General features: G+C 39.9%; 1 protein-coding gene across 4 annotated transcripts in view; it reads right to left on the bottom strand.

Moving 5' to 3' along the window:
• Positions 1–19967, bottom strand: part of PARD3B (par-3 family cell polarity regulator beta) — a 392348-nt gene that overhangs the window by 81922 nt on the left and 290459 nt on the right. For all 4 annotated transcript variants that reach the window (XM_077181321.1, XM_077181319.1, XM_077181318.1 and 1 more), the window contains one exon: positions 15413–15523. In XM_077181321.1, coding sequence (XP_077037436.1) covers positions 15413–15523 — 111 coding nt within the window. The remainder of the gene's footprint in view (positions 1–15412; positions 15524–19967) is intronic.

The raw sequence follows: 19967 nt of genomic DNA on the forward strand, positions 1-19967 counted from the left end.
ACACTGTGAAACTGGTGCCAGATAAAACAGAGTGGTTCATGCAGCAATTCTGTTCTTTATCTCTGGCAATCACCTTTGTAACCAAGCTTGGTCACCATTCTGATGAAAAAAAATTAATGCTGAATATAGTGAGGCTTTTCACAAGTGTGGATGCATGGACACATACAGGTTTAATTCTACACCTACCTTTCACATTGCAGCTGCATATACCTAACCAAATCCTGAAACTTTTTATCTAAATTAGCCAGTAAAATTGTTACTGAACCCTGGTTACTTGACCCACCTAGATTCTCCTAAATAGATTAACTTGTGAAAAGCAGATTAAATGTGAACATAAATGGAGAGACGGCACATTAAATGTGAACACAAATGGAGAGACGGTCTCAAATCAAAGTACCACAATTAATCTGTTGAAGATTTTATTTAAAAAAAAATGTATTTTGGGTAAATAAATGTGAAAATCACGCCTTATTATATAGTGGATAGGGACAAAATAAAACAGCAAAGAAATTAAAAGAAATTTGACAGAAATGAATTGGTACATATAAGTGAATTAAAAACTGTTACTGGCAGTATTCCACTGTGATAAAGCCTTAAGTGGTATTAAAAAATGCTGCTGCTAATCAGGGCCATTGTGTAATCTCTTTGGAATAGTAAAACATATTCAGGTAAATTTCAAGTTAAGATGATATTCAATGATTCAACATTCCTGCTGGAGAGAAAAAATACACAGCAAGACGGTGAGCTCTTCTGTTAACTGCTCAGCTACTCTTCAACAGAGTGTAATTAAGTGCAGTGAGATGGATCTGGCAGAATGCTGACCATGGTATGTAATAAATAGGATTTACAGAAAATAGAGGAGCATGGAAGAAGAAACAAGGAACAGAAGAAAGCTACAGAGATGCAATGCCTGACAGAAGTCAACATTTGCTTTTGACTGTAACTGGAAGTGCAACAGCAGTGTAGAAAGAACAGAATAATTTGTAAGGAGTAAAAGTGAAAAGGGTCTGGCAGACTGGATTATCCAAGTAAGGCTTAATGGGCTCAGAACCCTGCATATTGAAAAATATAGGTGTTCTAGAAAAAGTCTTTAAAAGGCATGGAGAAAAAGGTTCCATAGAAAAATGATGAGCACACTGGGAGCTTCCATCTGACAGACAGGAACTACTAAGTGCAGAATGGGATTCATACTACTTTTTTTGTTTCACTAGACTTGTATCATAAAACAAATGCTAGTACTTTGGAAATAATTTGTAGATAAAAAGGTTCACAAATAATTCTAACAAGAACAACACACCTTTTCTAGACACGTACTTGGGTATATTAATGTGTACCACTCATGCTTTCCCGTTTCACATTTCCATTAACTGTGCTGGGTGATGCTGGTTTTCAACACATAAAATGTAATCATACTTTATAGCAGGAGGAGTTTTCACAGATGATACAATTGTCAGGGGGATGGGTGCCCCCTATTCATTCTGCCTTCCCTCAGTGAAGCAGATGAGCTTTCTCCTCTCTGATACTCAAATCCTGTGTGCCCCACCTTGGGTAGCATATGCTTTGGTTGAGCTTTGGGTGCCTCAACATAAAAAGGACATCAAAGTGTTGGAACGTGTCCAGAGGAGGGAAACCAAGATGATGAAAGGTCTTGAGGGCGAGACTTAGGAGTGCAGCTGAGGTCACTCATTTTGTTAAACCTGGGAAACTGTGGAGTGTTTCACCCTCAATTAGAGACCAAAACGCCCTAAACATCGAATTCAGTGCAGGAATATAAGGAATGAGATACAAGTCCTAGGGCACACATGGGTAGATATACACACAGTACACAGGCAGAAAAATGGGTGCACACTGCATTTCAAGGAATGGTCGTATCACGTGTCAGTGCAGAAGGCACGGCACAGACCCGAGATGAGTCACAGCAATTTCTCAGAAAATGATGAGCCTTCATGTTCTCTGGACCAGTACATCACTGGTCCCCCAGGTATTTGAGACTGCTTTGAAAGCAAGAGTAGTGCAGCCAGCAGCATCACGCTAATCTTGCTTTCATGTCTGATAGGAAGAGTAATTTGTCCTGCTATCAATACTGGTATATTCTGCACAACAAAAGCTGGAATTAGGTCACCACAATTTTCTTTTGTTCCCGTGAATAAGCCTAGCTTCTTCAGCTTCTCCTTCTGAGCACAGTCTTCAATTGCTGCCAGTATTATAAGTCAAATCTTCTCAAAAACAATTATTTCCATTCTATATTATATGGACCAGTCAATACCTGGCTATGTGAAATTCTTTATGATCAATGTTTCATCCTTTCAATACATCTATTACAATTGCACTAATATTTCTTGTTTTCTTTTTACTCTTCTGCACAAATCTATAAAATTTGCTCAGTGATCTCTTTTTCATTTCAATCCAAATATAGGGAAACAAACTATCAGATGGCTGTTTTTTCTTTCTTTCTATTTACCTGTCCTTTTATGCCTTCTCACATGTTTTTCACCTGTGAAATTTCTCACATTTTTGTGAAGTTTCAAATTTCCGCACTGTATTTGGGCATCGTGTTTTCACACAGTTTTAAAGCAATCTTATCCATAGCACATACCAGTAGATCCCCAGGAATTCTTTAGTGAGGAAAAAAAAAGTACCGTTCGTTCCATAACTTCTTTAATGCTCTGCCAACTCTACTAAGCAGGCCATTTCTCTGTATCCCCCTCTAGTCATTCACCATTTCTCCACCTGCCTTTGAAATTCTCCCTATCTGAAACAGCAAAATCTTTATTCCCCATCCCAACCCCTGCCCCCCAAACCAACCTACCAACCTAAAAAACCAAGACTTTTAAATTAACACAACTGTAACTGCAAATAACTCATTGAACAGTTACTACAAGACAGCCCCCACCTTGCAGCGCTGGATGGGTCTGGTTAAACAACTGGTGTAAATTTGTGAAGAAAGATAAAATGCCCCTCAGCACTACGATGCTGGCAGTAAAACTAGAGCTAAGGAGAGGTACAGATCACCATCTCAACAATTTAGTGAGGCACTAAAGTTTCTACAAACTTCCAAATGAGGGAAAGGGAAAAGAAAAACTCATACAGAATAAAGGGAAACATATTTCCTTTTGTATCTTATATTAATTCTGCTTGCTCTCTTTGACCACCCGAACACTGTGCTCTGCAGTTAAACCCCTGCACAACTGCATCAACTCCCTTTAGCTGTGTTTCTGTAAAAACAGAGTCTTGGCACAGAAGCAGCCAGGACAGGCAACAGCAGTGCCATATCAGGAAATGCCCTTTCTTTTTTTTTCTTGTGACCCATCTTTTTCTCAATAGCATTCAAAAATGTATCCTACTCTAGACTTTCCCCACAACAAATAGTTGGGCTCAATGATCTCAAAGGTCTTTTCCAACCTAGTTGATTCTAGGTGAAATAATTTCAGAAAATATATAGTTTGATAAAAATATATATAACCTTAATAGAACTCCAGACAACTTTCTGAAAACATGTTGCATTTGTAGAAGTCAAATGAAGACAGAATCCCTATATATACTGTACTTCTGGAAGTGGGACACTGTATTTTGAAAACACTTCTGTACACCTCATGTACTGTTCAGTAGCACACCCCCAAAGCTATAAATCAAGGAAAGCTCTCATTTATCCCTCAAATACTCTTCCATTCTGACATAGCTGCTCAAATCATACACGGTCAGTTCTCATCTAGCAACACATGAAAAGCTGCACACACCTAGAGCGCAGCAGCCAGGAAAGGGTTAACAGCCCAAACAGCTCCTTCCAGCTGCAGCTCAGACACACGATTGAGTTACTGTGGCTTAACAAGTTATTGTGTTTCTGCTGAGCTACCGTCAATGACCACATATGTATTCACCGCCTGTGACAAACACAATGTAAAACGCTTTAGCCTGACATCGGTGACAGAGACACTGACAGGCAAAAGCTGGATTAAAAGACTGCAGAATACACAGAGCGAAGCAGCTGCAGCAAGGGATGTGAACTACCTCAAGAAAACTCCAGAAGAGCTGAGCAGAAGTGACTTTTGGAGAAGACCCAGAAATGCTTTTGGGAATGGAATGTGAGGGCTAGGAAAAGCTGTAAGAGATACTGCTCATCTCTTGGCCCAGCAGTTGTAAGCTGGGTGGGTGGGTGGATGAGTTGTGAGTGGGCAACAAGAAAATGCTGAAGCTTCTAAGACTCTGTGAAAATTAAAATACAGGACTTAATGTTACCGATTCAGTAGCCCAAAGAAGGCCAGGGTCATGAGAAGCTGTGGAGCCCAAAGATGGCCTTCAATGGGAAATAAACAGCAAGATACCAGCTGCGGCCCAACCTGCACTTCTGGGAGCCCAGCAGCAGCCCCAGCTCAAAATGAGCTTAGCACACCGAGGCAGGGGCTAATGAGGGTCACTGTGCATCAGCTCAAGACTCGGACACTCGTGTCCTCCTGACTCACGTCTCCCAGGCTGGAGACAGGGTGCCTGCTGCCCAACAGGAGACACCAGGAGCAACTCAGTGGCACTGAGAGCCACCAGGTCTGACCAGAGTGAAAACCTGCATGTTGCAAGCTTGGCCCAGGAGAGACCATGGTCTCTCTTACCTGGAGACCTGCAAGGCTGCATTTCACACCACAACAGCTGAATGTAGGGATAACCAAAACAGGCCCACAACAAAAAGCACAGTTTTGGAGGTGCTTGAACTCCTCCTCCATTGCACTCCCCATGAGCTCTGAGAAAACCCTGTTTCTTCTGACTTTCCAGTGAAAGAGTAAAAGTGATGTAACTTTTTTTCTTTTTTACCATGCATTGACCATGTACTTATTACTGAGCAGAACAGAAAGAATGACATGTTTTGAGCACCAAGGTGCATATCTAAGTAGTCAAATGCAGGACCCAAAAAAGTATTTGCTAACCAAAATAATGTATAAATAAAGGGACTTTGTTTATACTTCAAATGAATACAGTAAAATTTCTTCTATGGTGGTGTAAAAGTAACAGACTTTGGGAAGCATGAACAGCATGAATGAGCAAGATGCTGTCAAAGTCAATGAAAGAAGTTCCTGGGGGAGAAGAATGAATAAAAGCAGAGACAAAACATGTAAAAGAAACCGGGCCACAGGTCTTTAGGATAATTTCTATTCCATTTGCAATAAGAGGAGCAGAATAAAAGTAGCGAATTGAGTGTGCATACCACCACTTTAAAGTATACCTAAATGTAAGAGGACCTAATCATTAAAGTCTTTTGAGATGATTGAGATGCTAAACATTCTACTCAGTTGTTCCTTGAGAACAGCAGAATAAAAACTACTTTATAGCTTTTTTCTCCACTCATGTGACTCTCTCTGAGATCTACATACTCTAATGATTACTCAATTTACATCTGATTTAGTATCTGCTTTTGTGTCTCATTTACCTAATTCATACATATATTGAGTAACAGGTTGTCTAGAGGCATGCAGCCTATTTCTGCAGGAGGTCACTTAGATTTCCACTGGGTTTAATGTTTTAATTCCTTTTTAGCTGCTAGCAAAATATATTTTGGTAACTAAAATATTGTTTTTTCATTCATTTACATAATAGTGAAATGAATATATCTTTTCTTTAGACATTCATAAGCCATAATCACTGATGGGAATGGGTATATTTCAGTTGAGTATCAGAGGAGATAATTTCAGTACAGTGCTTTTGATTTTTTAAAATTTCATAATCGTTTTACAGACAGGCACGGCCTATAATGACATTAACAATTCTATTCAAACCTGCCTCTTTTATCAGGAGAACACTCATTTTTATTTTTTCAAACAACATCACCTAACGAAACTCAAGAGGCAGGCGAGCCTCATAGTTTAAAAAAAATAAATTAAAAAAACCCACCTCTTGCCAGTAAACAGAGGACATCTGATATGGACTCATGAAGAATCAAACAATATTTAATTTAATATTATCTTTCAGGTTATTCTACTGGAGCCATATTTGTCAGAAACATCCTCCCTTAAGCTATGCAAGTCTTTCTTCATTCCAGCTCATTCTATTGTGCTGGATTTGAACATCTCCCCCATAATTAGTAATTGTAATTGTAAACAAGAATAGAAACAGTCTCAGAAATAAAGAAAGACAAGCCACAAATTCAAGGGAGTTAGAGACTCAGGGTAACAAGATACAGCTCTTGTAGCACCATTAAATGCCCAGAAGACAAAAACCCACCAATCCATAAAATCTTGCCTGTTCCAGAAAACTACCCCGTGTCTGTAAAATCCTGAACTGACCAAAGAAGCTGCCTTTGGAGGGTTGTAAGAAAAGAAAGGGAGAACAGAAAAACCTAAGAAGGAGATAGAGCTATGGCAACCTTAAAATTTAAGATTATGAGAAACCGAAGATGAAACATAGCCCTTTCCTACCACAAAACGAGGAACGGGAGCTTTGGATAGACAAGACTGAGGTCTTAATGTTCTTCCATTTATTTCAGAGGTGACAAGGAGTGATTACCAGCTTACACAGGATCCTGCCCTCTAAAGAAAATCCTGGCTCTAATGAGGTCAGTGTTTTCTCCTGTCCTATGAACTTCAATGAGAACATGATTTTTACCCTTGCTATTAAATCAGAGAAAGTTTTTCTGCCTGTCCACATTAGTCGTACATTGGGTATGAAATGCAGCAGATTAAGAAAGCCAACTATCAGAAAAGCCAAGTATTTTATAGTCTATAGTTTACTGCATTATACAATTTTCTTTACTCACAACTACCCTGGAGTTATCATCTTGAAGTGACAATATCAGTAAAATTTAGATTGTAAGGAACTCTCTCTGAAGGTTATCCTGCTCAATCTCCTGCTGAAAACAAGGCTGACTGCACAGATCAGGTTTCTCAGTGTCCTGTCAAAAGGATGTTCCTTGTTTTGTGACAATGGGGATTAGGGAATGGAAACATTCCAGGTTTGTCAAAATTACTCTGACATCTTTCACCTGAGATGTTCTGACACCTTTAAGAACTCCCCCCTGCAAAATGGCCCTGAGTCTGCAGACTTTGCACCCCTTAGCTGCAGTTGCAAGGCCCAGCTCCCAGTGATGATTTAAAGGAACTCTCAGGTTGCTGTCATTTGCACTTTGGTGTTAAGAAGATATGTAAGGTGCTGTGCATATTGTACCCGAGTCCCTTTTGTGAAGATTAACTCATTTTGGAACAAACAGTCAGGAAAACAGACTTAAAATACAATACTCTTGGAAAAGAAGACTTAATTTTGTGTACACTTTAGATATTGGGAACTTAATGTCAGGAAGGCACACAATACCAATTGCAGTCAAAGCCACATAATCATCCCTCCAACCTCTCCAACTGACACATCAAACAAACTGTTTCAGAGAAGTTCATCAGATAAACAGAGAACAAGTATAAAGCAACCACAGTACACCTGCAGAAAAGCTATGGGGAGACAGAAACATCCACCTATGAACTGAATTGCTGCCAGTGACTTACTGGACTCCAGCAATTGCTGTAGCAGGTATCAATCAAAACCACTGAGGATTGGTAACACTGTCTTAAGAAAAATACCAGAGACATTGTCATGACCATGGGAAGGCACAACATTGATCTGACACCTCATGAAAACCCAACATTCACGACCACATGCAGTAACACAACTCGGGACAGACCCAGGAAAACTGGCACCTACTGAGTCCCCGGGGCCAGCTCTGTCACTAAGGGGGTATTCATGGGACATCTCCTGAACAGGTCCTTGCAGCTCCCCTTCCTAGTGACATCTCATGAGTTCACACAACCATCTCTGCAACTGCATAAACACTATGCCTTCATTTGAGTGAAATCCTAGCAGTGGAAGGAACAAGCCTAGTTTCATGTGATACGATACTCCATGCACATTTCATTATTCTACACATGACACTGAACCTAGAACCTATTGAAAAGAATTTCTCAGTACAAGAACAGGAACAGCCTCCATCTGTTAGTCTGGGATTCACAGGTTGCTTCCAATTAACATTCCTTGATTTGAAAGCAAAACTCAGCTTTGCCTGAGCAGTCAAAGCTTTAAGACTTTCAGGTATCTTAGTTTAAGATCACTATGGAGATTTACACATGCAAACAGATTTCCTGCCAGTCTATCCCCACGAGTTGCATTCTCATTTTTATGCTGTAGTAGCTAAGGGAGTCTGAGAACAGGAATTCTCTGCTGTGGCACTACTTCAAAGTGCATGCCAACGATTTATGATAGACTGTCATAAATCACAAATGGAAGGGCAAGGAATGAAATGCTGCTTCCAAGTAATTCTTATTGATTCCGGAGTGGGCAAGAGCTGACCTACATTCAGTACTGCATCAAAGAAATCCCTAGGCCAGGACAGTCCATCTCCTAGAAAGCACTCTTTTAGGCTGGTTGGCTAGCACCTGGGCCTATTTCACTTTGTTAGTTTGGCTTGTAAGTTTCTAGCAGCATTTCAGGTTTATAGAACCAAAACAACTTCAAGTAATAAAACTCTGATATATGCAAAAGAGAACCATGCATTGGCCCGTTTAAGCCATTGCCCCTGAGCTGCTCTGACCTCTTTAGGTGGACAGGTGGCACACCTTGTGAAAACATGTCTCCAGATCACACCAGTGCCTCAATGATGAGCAAAACAAGGATGCTAAATGGCTTGGATGAGAATTCCATGCTTACATTCTGAGAGCACATCTATGACACCTAGAAATGCTATTTCCATCAGTGTGCAATGCCTGGAATTGCGCTGTGACAATTAAAGAAAAAGGCCAATTCCATGTGCCACTTTGTTATCATCAGTTCTTAATGTTCTTAACCTGGACAATCTGGGACCAACTGTAGACCTAGGGCTGTCTTAAAAATGTCCTCCAGCAGTAAAAAAGCCGCATGAAGCAGCTCTGAAATTGCTGTTTGGCTCTAAAGTTACAACAAAACCTGTGGAAGTAGGTGAGACCCATCCACCTCAGCTACTCAAAACCAAACATCAATCTCCCAGTGTTCCATGGTAGGTTTTTATTACATGTTCTGGTATGCAGAGCAGCAGCAGATCTAAAATGAGAATCATTCAGAATCAATGGGTTGGGATTAATCTGTCCTCCTGTCCAGTGCAAGTGCTGCCACAGTAATAAACAGAAATCTGATAACTTCATACTGTCAGCACAAAATGAAACTATGACCTTGACCTGTGCAACAGCATCCAGTAATTTTTTCATAACTTCAACATACCATACTATACAGCTATGATCTAATAAAAATCTAAAAGTAATTAACTGGAATTTTTGAAAACTGAAGCCTTAATCAAATATGTATTCTTATCAGGGTTGCAAGCCAGCAATAAATTGGGACATTTAAAAAACTGGGATCCAATCCAATCTGTGATCTGATCAGGGTTCAATGGTTATAATAAATTGGGAGTATTAAAACTGGGATCACATCCAACACTTTATTTTGTCTAAACCACAGGACCTAGCTGTGCTGTAAAGTCAGGAATACTCAATGAACAGATATACCATGTTGGATTAACCCTTAATAAATAATGATGCACAAGCTCAGGTGTCCCAAAAGCATGTGGTTTAGAACAGAGCTTAATGGTGAGAATAGCAATTATGAGCATTTTATCAGAGATCAATATGAACTTTAAACAGCCATAATAATGCTTTTAGACTTGGCAGGTGGAATGCACAGGAACAAAAGCTACATGGGGTCGCCAACAATGTGCACGCGTATGAACGTGTGCTAAGATGCACTATGCATTTAAAAAAATCTTACTTTGATTTTTGCAACAGTCTGAATTTCAACTTTTGATTCAAAGCAGTTTGGCTTTTCTACCATACTGCCATATATCCATCTATTCTCATTTTCATTTTGGTTTCCAGTAACGTACAAACTGTTTGTAATTAAATATAATAAAACAAATGCTGACAGAAAGGGAATGAAGTTTCACTCCCAAGTATTCTCTCCTCTCTAAGTGGACTCTAAATGTTTTTATTTCTGTAAGATGCATCCCTTCGTGCAGGGATCTTGCAGCTGCAAAATTAAACCTCTGTTTGCCAAATATCAAAACCATATGTATTGATTTTTTAACTATGGGAACAGGCAACAAGCATCAGGGCTGATAAGACAAGAGAAATGCTCTTTAGTTGCTGGAAGGTTTCTGAAAAGTAAAGGAAAGTCAGTCTTTAATATAAAAACTGAAACCATTTAGTTTACCCCTAAGTGAGATACAGTATAACTTAAGCATTCAGTTCATACATTGAGAAAGCAGGGGCCAGATACTCCTTCTGCTTCTTTAACACTCTGCTCGAACCTCAATACTATTAAAACATTTTCCTCAATTAACTCCGATGAGGACTACAAAACCAAGACTGTTTTAACAAAACTATTCCCACAAAAATGTGCAGAGGATTATTTTTCACATGGAGTGTCTCCTCATTAACTAACTCTCATGCTACTTTAAAAAATCCTCCCATTTTCAACAAGGTGCTTCATTTTGTAAATTTTATTCTAATGTCAAGTAAGCGTTCAATTCTGTTGGAAGAGAAATTTAGGTCTCAGTAGGAAAATTGCAGTAAAATAATACTAAAGAAACAGGAAAAAATATTTTTCTTTCAATTGATAGTCACTTTATTTGCATTTAAAAGGCAAATTATGATGTGTAAAACTCATGCATCTAATGTATTTATCCAGTTCATTTTACAATGACTTTCAAATGTTAGAAAATGAAAAGAACCCGAAATGAGTGGGAAAAAAATGGAGGAAGAGATGAAATCTTTTTTGAGGGAAGGAAAAGACAAGGCCTCTTCCAGTATTTAATAATGTAGCAAACACCCTATCGTTAAAATGATAAATTCTGAGTAATTTACACTGAACACACTAAAAATACAGATTTGAGTCAGCTTGATCAAAATAACCATCAGATATAGCATTTGTTTCTTCCTTTTATGGGCAGATTCTCGACCTTTGGAGCACATGCTTTATTACAGCCAAACTCTTTGAAGCATGAACGAAACAATGAGTTTATTTAAAATAAGGCCTCAGTCCAATGAAGCATGTGACTTGTGTCAGGAAGGACAAGCCACCACCTCAAAGAACTGTACCCCCAGTTAAGCCAATACTCCTGAACTATCATGAGGCTCCTGTCTTTTCCCACTCAAAATTCCCTGACATTGCATAACCTTGGCATAATGAAAACTAAAGGAGGTAGGGGGAGAAGAAAATAATTTAAAGGAGGTGCTGAATTCATATTCAATTTGACACAGATAAGGCTATTACTAAAGAAGGAATGCCTAACATCCAAAGTTCCTATTCAGTACTTGAGGCTTGCAGAAGTAGTAGTTGTATAATAAAGTATTGGCTTTGAAAAGAAAGGAAGCCTGGGGCTGAGGTCTGGAATCAATTCTTAGCTTGACAGGGACTTTTCAGGAGCCTGGACAAGCAGTTGCACTGCCTGCATGTCACATTCCCACCCAGAGGACACTTTTTTTTTCCTGTCAGATTTTCTCTCTTCCACCTCAACTGTAAGTGCTTGGGGTCAGGCCCAAGCTTCCCTAACAGCAATGAACACAATGAGACCTTCATCTTGCTGAGGATTGCTAGGGAATACAAGCAGTAAAAAAAAAAAAAAAAACAACAAAAAAAAAGATATCAGCATTTCAGTGCAGGATGTGGGGCTGCTTCAGAGAACTGCAGCTACATGGCAGCACTGAGAGTTGTTCTGAAAACTGAGACTGGGACAATGTGGAATGGAAATAGAAATTACTAGGCTAGCAAAATTGTAAATTTATTTTCACTTTCTGAGGTTCAAATCCGAAACTTGGCAGCCCATAAAAAGAGTTGCCAGGCAAATTTATGCTGAGGACCAAAGTGCAAGCAAATCCTGTCCTTTTGGGAATCATCTGCATTACAGAGTGAGCACTGAATACTCTGTCTGCATACGCCCACTAGCTCTAACACATTCTGGATGTGCCAGACTTGTTGCACATGCACTGTTCAATTCCTTCTCTGTGCAAGCAGGAAATCCAACCTGTTCTAGGCACGATGGGCTTACACTCATGCAGCACACCTACACAAGAGCTGATGTTCCCCATCAGAACCAGAGTCATTGAGCTTGTACTGCACAGCACTGTGCACTGAACACATCTGACATTTTTGCATGTCTAAAGCTTGTCAAAATTTCTGGAAGAAGGCTGCAGTCTGTACAGAAAGCCTATCCCCGGGATTTTATGAAATATTGTTGTGCCTATCCAATACCAATCAAAAAACTGCAAAACTATGAGAGACAGCCTAGTCCTGTAAACTGAAAATGCACTTCCTACCAAAAAATATTTCTCAGCTGAGATCTTGAAACAGTATTCTGCTTTTTGGAGAGCTGCCAAGCATATATTGCATGCAAAACCAATATCCAAAACCAGGCGAGTTCCACAGCTGCTAAGATGCTGAAAAGCACTTGATCATTAATCCTGTCACACCCAGCCCAAAAATCAACTACTCTAACCTCTTCCACTAGTGTCCAAAATGGACAACATGGCCTCTGAAAAAAAGAAAACAAACAGATGACAAATCATTGTATCTTTTAGTATGATAGGCAGTCAGCATTTAAGAAAACTGTTTAAACAAAAAATCTCACTTTAGGATTGTAATAATTGAATTGAGGATCCGAACAAGAATTAGTTTTACAGCTAATCTCGGAAAAGTAGAATTAGATGTGCATTTAGTTATTCTAGAAAGGCTAAATGTTAGAAAAGCAACTTTAGCTTGTTCAAGATATTAAATATAGGATTTGATCACAGGTATCAGGGGACAAAACTTGCTGTATTTCTCTAGTATTTTCTACTATTACATCTCCCGTAGTTTTAACATACACTCATCTCACTCAACAAGAACAGATCTGAAAATATGAATGTGTTCTACAAATCTTCAGTTTTATAAATATGAGCCCAATAATGCAGGATTGCAGCTAGTGAAGTCATAGGAGCAGATGATCTATGGTGTGAATGTACCACACGGTTTTCTTTGCCAATATGTGCATTAAAATCTTGGACTTGAATTACATTATAGAATTACTAAATCTTGGGACAGAGCTGTAAAACTTGTCTTTACTGTCTTATTGAGCATCATCATTAGGTGAACAGTCAACAACTAAGCAAAAGGACTGATCTACATTCAAGTCAGGTAATGCTTCCTTAGTAATTTTAATCAATTTCCCAAACAGTTTTTACCCATACAGGAGAAGTAGCTTCTTTATATAATTTTTGTCTAATTAAAATAGAGCCTCTTCTATTTTATGACCAGCTCAAGAAGGGTTCAATAGTAAGACTGTAGGTAGTCTTATGTGGACAAACACACAGCCATGCTCTTACTTCATTTAGAAAGTTGAAGCAAATTGCTTGTTTTTATGGCTCATGTTGCATTCCTTTGAGGATAACATAGGGAAAATTTCTTCACTATTTTTCTGGGTTTTAAAAAAATTTTAATTTTAATCCCTCAGAGATAGAAGATATACTACCTGATACAAAAGTGTGATATTCCTATTTTTGTGCCTTACAGAAGAAGAATCAAATAAGTGAGTTAAAAATATCATCTTGGTTCATCCACTTCTCAACACACCTGCTGTTCTCCATTTCAGTCACAAGCTCTTCCAGGTCAAAACTGAAATCATAACTAGAGAAACCAGGATGAAGAAGACATTGAGCTGCCAGTTCCTAATGCAGCCGTACCAAGTTACTGTCAATCAGTGACTGTAATTAAAAAAAAGCACACAACGCTAAAGAAATATTAAGAACAATTATCTTGTGTCCAATTGGAATGTTAGACCTCTAGACAGAAGGGTTCATTCCTTCCAGCCTGCCAACATTTTAGTAAATGACACTGGCCCTTTAACAGATGGGATACATGCTTCTTAGCTTGCCAGGATCCTAATAAAAGACACTGGCTTCTTTAAAATGAAGGACACATACCTCTCAAATTGCCAGTATCCAAATTGGGAGTCAGCAGTTTAATATAAAGGCACTCATCAATCTGGCAAAAATCAAGGACACGGCACAGAAATTTTAAAACAAATGGTACAAAGTTTCTCCTGACACTACTTAACTTAGATGAACTAAATACTTAAGCACTGGCTAAGCATATCCAGTAGCAGTGCTGTAGTAACTAAATACCTTGCTAGCTTTTAAAATAGTAAAAATTAGCAGCAGACTTCAAGGGTTTGGACTGACTTTTTTCCCCAATCAAATCCTTTAGCTACCACTTACAGGCCTGACCACACACTGCATGACTCAAATGAAAGCAGGAGTCTTTTCCCTGGCACTAAGCAGTACCACAAAGGCTGACCCATGTGGAAACACTGCACAAAAGGAACCATGTCTGCTTCCATTCCCTCTCCCAGGAGCAGGATGCTCCAGTGAAGGAGAGAGACCTTTGAAAAGTATTCTGCCTGCACTGACAAAATGTATTACTACAACTTGTAAAGTTTTACAGCATCTGCAGACACTTCTTGAGAGCCAGAAACTATGGGCTCTTCAACTTTTCTGATAGCAGCCATCAGAGGGAAACAAAGACCTTTTTCAGCATATGAAGTACTTCTGGATGAGTTGGGGAAAGGGAAAGAGGAGTTTTCTGAACCTTGTTGACACTGACAAATATTTCCGGTTTCTGAAGAGCAAGCATGGGGAAAAGCAGAAAACTGTAAAATCTCTTAATCTGGAAAGATAAGGAATTCACTAAGAGCATAGAAAGGTGTATTTTATGAACAGGACAGACTCTCAGGTCTTACCTCAGAAATACAACAACACCTAGCAGGCACTCACCCAGCTTCTTGCCTTGCCCCTCTTGCCCACCCCACTGCTGGCAGACTCCTGCCTCTGCAGACTGATTTGAACCATCTGAACCTGCTTTCTTCCAGGTGTTTCCTCAGCATATTCAACATTTGTTGCATATTTATTTCTGCAACATGTGGCTTACCAGCAAACACTGTGCAGAAAAGAACATACCAAAGTATAACAACTACTATCTGATGGGATAGCCAGCTGAAGCCAAAGAGGTCTGAAGTGCTAGAAAACAATGGCAGAAACTGTCAGGAGAGAAGGGAGGAGGTTCTTGCTGTAGAGAAGCTGAGGAGAAAATTACTAAGTCAGCTGGCCTTGGGAATGGGCAGAGGTGAAACAGGTTTTGAAGGAACTGATTTTTACCAGCTAAAGCAGAAGCTGGGATTTGAATGCAACAGTGAAGTTCACAGAAACTGCAGAACAACAAGCTTCTGTCACACAGCAGCTCTGACTTGGCCAGGACAGCCTAATTCTCTGGCTTGCCTGGACCTGACTGCAGTGGGCATTGTCTGGGACAGGCTGACTGGCTGTTCCTCAGGAAACCCCTTGCTCTGAAGTTTCTCACTTGATGAACAAAGATGCTCCTGCCATTTACTCACCTTTCACGTTCATCTTTCATTTTCTCCAGCTCCTCCTCTTTAAGCATGCCTTGCTTTGGAGTCCCCTTCTGATCTGCCTTGCCACTTTTATCTTCTTTCTTCTTTCCAAATCTGTTAAAGATATCAAAGAAGGAGTCATGAGGAAATAATTTCAGAAGAAAAAACAGTACTTATCTATCATAAACCACAGAAATTTTAGGCAATCAAAACACTGAGTTTTTATGTTAGTGACTCATAAATTTCCCACATTGCAAGATATGGTATCAGTATTACCTGGGCCATAGGCAAGAAGAAGGACTGGTTACAAATTGATTTGGACTCTGTACTTTTGAAAGCTATTGCTTAAAACTTAGTTGAAAAGCCCCGTCAAACCTGAAGTGCAGGGCATTGCAGAGCTGAAATATTACATGGCACATTTTAAAGTGGCTGAAGGCTCCTCTTACCACAGGACAGCTCTCTGAAAGTCACCTGCAATGGCTGTGGTGCCAGCACTCAGACTGGGCCACCATTTTGCTCTTACCAGTAACTACTATCTCTCATTCATGACACCCTAATTTTAGCATTTGTTCTTTGTTTAAATGAGGATGCAATCAGAAAGAATAAAATCTTGCTTTGTTCTAAGAGTACAAACCTAGACAGTTCATAAGAGCTCTTTTTTAAACTTCTGGGGTTTTCTTTCTGCCTAGTAATATACCATCATGTAATATTTATGCTGTGAAAGTCCTCCAGAGGCCCCAGTGGGTTTGGGGCTTGCACTGTTGTTTTATACACTGTACAAATATGCATAACAAGGCTGCTTTACCCAGCCTATAAAAAGTGGCTGAACTGGGAAGCTACATTTAATTTCTGGTGGAGTTAGACAGAATACTGGGGTCAAATATGCTCATGAATTATGGACCAAATAAAAAGTTTAAAAACCTCCCTTCCTCTGCACAAATTTAAAATTCTCAGTTCCACAAGTAAATGATCAATCTGTATCTTCCACTGCAAATTATGCATGACAACAATGTAAAGAAAAGTAATTATTTCTTGATTAAATATACAATATTTATAAATATCCCAAACTAATTACTCTGACTCAAAATCTCAAACTCTTCTGTGAAAGTCTGCAGCATTGCCCCCGTGATCTTTCTTATACGCTTTTTACTTTTCATGTCAGCCCAAACTGCCTCAAGTGGAACAGCTGAACTACTGTGACTATACTTAAGCTGTAAATCATAGACTTTATGTTTCTCCACAGACAAAAGCAGAAATTTTGCAAATAGTCAGGCTCATAAGATAATGATCCAATTTTTTTGTGAATTTAATTAATAATTCTGAGCTTGTAGTCAAATGAAGTGACTGGGAACTCTGCAACAAGTCTTCCAGACAATAAGAATTTGGTTAGAAAGGGAATGATGGATGTGAGAGAGAGACACATAGCATATGGTACTAATCAAAAGGGCAAATACTACAGGTAGTAACATGAGATGCTTTATAGTGCCTCTGTCATGGACTGTGCTGGGGAGCAGAGAGCCTCTATGGTTTTCTCTTTTTTCCTATGTGTTGCTGTAGAGATAGATGGTGTCTTGTATTCTTTGAGGGATCCTTTGCTCAAAACACACAACTTGTCTACAAACAATCTTCAGTTCTTTTTTCATGGTCCCTACTCATTTCAGCACTTGCAGAAATACAGAATATACTTTCCATGCTTTTCCTGAGTGTAAAGCAGCACACTGATTTCACTGCTTCTTTCTGAGTTCCAGCAGTTCCAAGAGACTGGAGTCACACACCCCATGAGAAGGTGGTGGTGGCAGTGAAGGCAGCAGTCAGGAAACATGAGAGATACAGAGGTTGTACATAGAGTGAGGAGAAACAAAATAAGGCGGGTGCACAGGTATGAAATTACCCAGGTGAAAAAGAAAAGCCAAATGAAACTCTGCATATATTACTCTCTACAGAGATGTTGGGCAGCCAAACAAGAAATCACCTGGGTATGAGCACCAGGAAGCTGCTCCTGAAACACCTCTGCTTGCTGACACTTGCTCATGCTGGCAAGGTCTCACTGCAGTTTTCTCAGGAGGCCATATTAACACTTGCATCTTGGTCATAATCCAGCTCTGGTACTTTGTTTATATTCAGGCTGCCTGCTTTTCTCTCACAGTTTCAATTATAGGTTTGTGGAGTTTCATATTTGACTGCAGCATGTATTGATTCTGAAAACATTATTCTTGGGCATTTTGTATTGCTGCAGGGAGTTGAAGTTGGATATGTTGCATACTCAAGAGAAACGTAAAAAAAACAAGTCTTTAACACACGTCCCTTCAAGTCTAGATATTATTTCTTGCTTACTGGAGAAATACATTTAAATAAAATAAAGTGACAATTTTGATTGCAAGAACTGCCAACATGACAAACCTTTCAAAAACAGTGCTGTTCGCTGGTAGAATTGCTCCTGCCATAAATTTGGCAAGTTTCAGTGTAATTATAAACTGGGAATAATGAGTTGGTCTTGATGAAAACAACCTTTGTTGCTGTGCTGCATTGAAGGCAGTGTGGCCAGCAAGCTGAGGGGGGTGATTTTGCCCTTGCACTCCACTCTCATGGGACCACATCCTGTGTTGTGTTGTGTCTCTGTAAGTTGGACTGTTCTGTTCCCCCTATCATGTAATGGTTCTGCCCTGGTTCTCCCTTCCCTCCTTTATGCTGCCAGTTATCCCAACTCCTCCCCAGTTGCCTTGGAGATTATTGTGCCCTTTCTCAAATCCCTCCCCGGTGCCCTGTCCATCACTCGATGCTCCCACCCTTCTCTCTAGAACTCTCTAGAAGCTTCCAGCCAGAGCGTCGAGTGATTGGCTCAGGGGCTGGGGCCCCACCCTCAAGTTATCCCCATTGGTGCTCTCCCTAAGTCAATCTTTTGTATCCCACTCCCCTCTGAAACCCTATTTGTCCAAGGACTGACTCCTCCCCTGTGTCCCTCCCTCCTTATAAGCTGTTGCAACCCCTCCCTCCTTCTCATCGGTTGTCGGTTCCCCTGGTACCCAGTAAACCTGGATTCACCACAGCTGGAGGGTGCTCTCTTCTTTTTCTGCTGACCATAGCCATAAGCCAAGCCACGTCCTACCACAGGGTAGTGCTGCTGGCATAGCACAGAGCATTTGCCTCAGGTGCTGTCCCAAACCAGGGAGATTGGGATAATGCCCCCATACTGCTAGCGGTGCTGGATGGCCAGCCGGGACGTCCGAGAAGGACAATCAATCTTTCTCCAGCTGGACCACTTCAATCCTGAGTGCTGCATCCAGCTCTGGGGGCCTCCAACATACAAAAGGATGTGGAGCTGTTGGAGTGAGTCCAGAGGAAGCCACAAAGGTGGTCAGAGGGCTGAAGCACCTCTCCTATCAAGAAAGGCTGAGAGAACTGGGGTTGTTCAGCCTGGAGAAGTTCAATAAGGAGAGATCTTATTGCACCTTCCAGTACCTAAAGGGGGCTAGAGAAGAGATGGACAGGGACTTTTCCCAAGGGCAAGGAGTGATAGGACACAGGGGAATGGCTTTAAAGTGAAAAGGGGTAGGTTTAAATGAGATATTAGGAAGAAATTGTTCACTGAGCATGGTGAGGCACTGGAACAGGTTGCCCAGGGAAACTGGAGTTGCTGGAGGTGTTCAAGGCCAGGTTGGATGGGGCTTTGAGTAACCTGAGACAGTCGAAAGTGTCCCTGCCCATGGCAGGGTGGAACTGGTGATCTTTAAGGTCCCTTCCACCCAAACCATGATATGACTCTATGACTATTTCTTTGCAATTTTTTTGCTTCAGATAGATTTGTGTGGGCTTAAAATGTTGACTTGTTAAACTAAGTATGCAGCATATAGCTCAAGGCTAGGGAAATATTCAGATGTAGCTTCTTTTTTTTGGCCTGTTCTGCCCGTTGCTAAACATCCATTCTCTTATTATTACTATTTTTCTTTCCATTCTCTTATTGTTATGTTTTTCAGCTCAACAAAAATCTTGCACAAATATTAGAAAATAAAAGCAGCACAAAATTTAACAGCATTAAGAAAAGAAATATACACAGACAGCATTAAACCACAAAGAGCCAAGTATTATCTCTGCCTAAATTTATACACCCTGTCCTAAAAGTTATGGTCTGCTCACTGAAGTGTTCTAATTGCCATAGGCTTCTGATGATAAAATTAACTTCCAGCCATTGTAATTTTGCATGGGTTTGTGAGGTTTAATAGTCTCTGCTGCTTATTGGAACAACAACAAAAAAAGAGGTAGTAAGAGTACTTGCTGCATGATCAGATTAGGTTTCATCATATTATCAGTATGAGGGCCTCCACTGATTTCAACAAGAACAGGATAAAATCTATTGTCAAATTATACTATGGAATTAATCAAGTCCATATTAAAATTCTATGGAAACTGAATGGCTTTAGGATTTGAAAATGCCAATTCTCCAGGCAATGAATAATTGGACTGTGGTAAAATCTGCCTTCCATATTAATAGTATTGTCAGCAGAACAAAAACATTACTGAAAAATTGTATGGTACACAAATTTTTAAAATGTCTGTTTTG

Source organism: Agelaius phoeniceus, chromosome 7 (genome assembly GCF_051311805.1).
Source record: "Agelaius phoeniceus isolate bAgePho1 chromosome 7, bAgePho1.hap1, whole genome shotgun sequence".
Taxonomy (NCBI): domain Eukaryota; kingdom Metazoa; phylum Chordata; class Aves; order Passeriformes; family Icteridae; genus Agelaius; species Agelaius phoeniceus.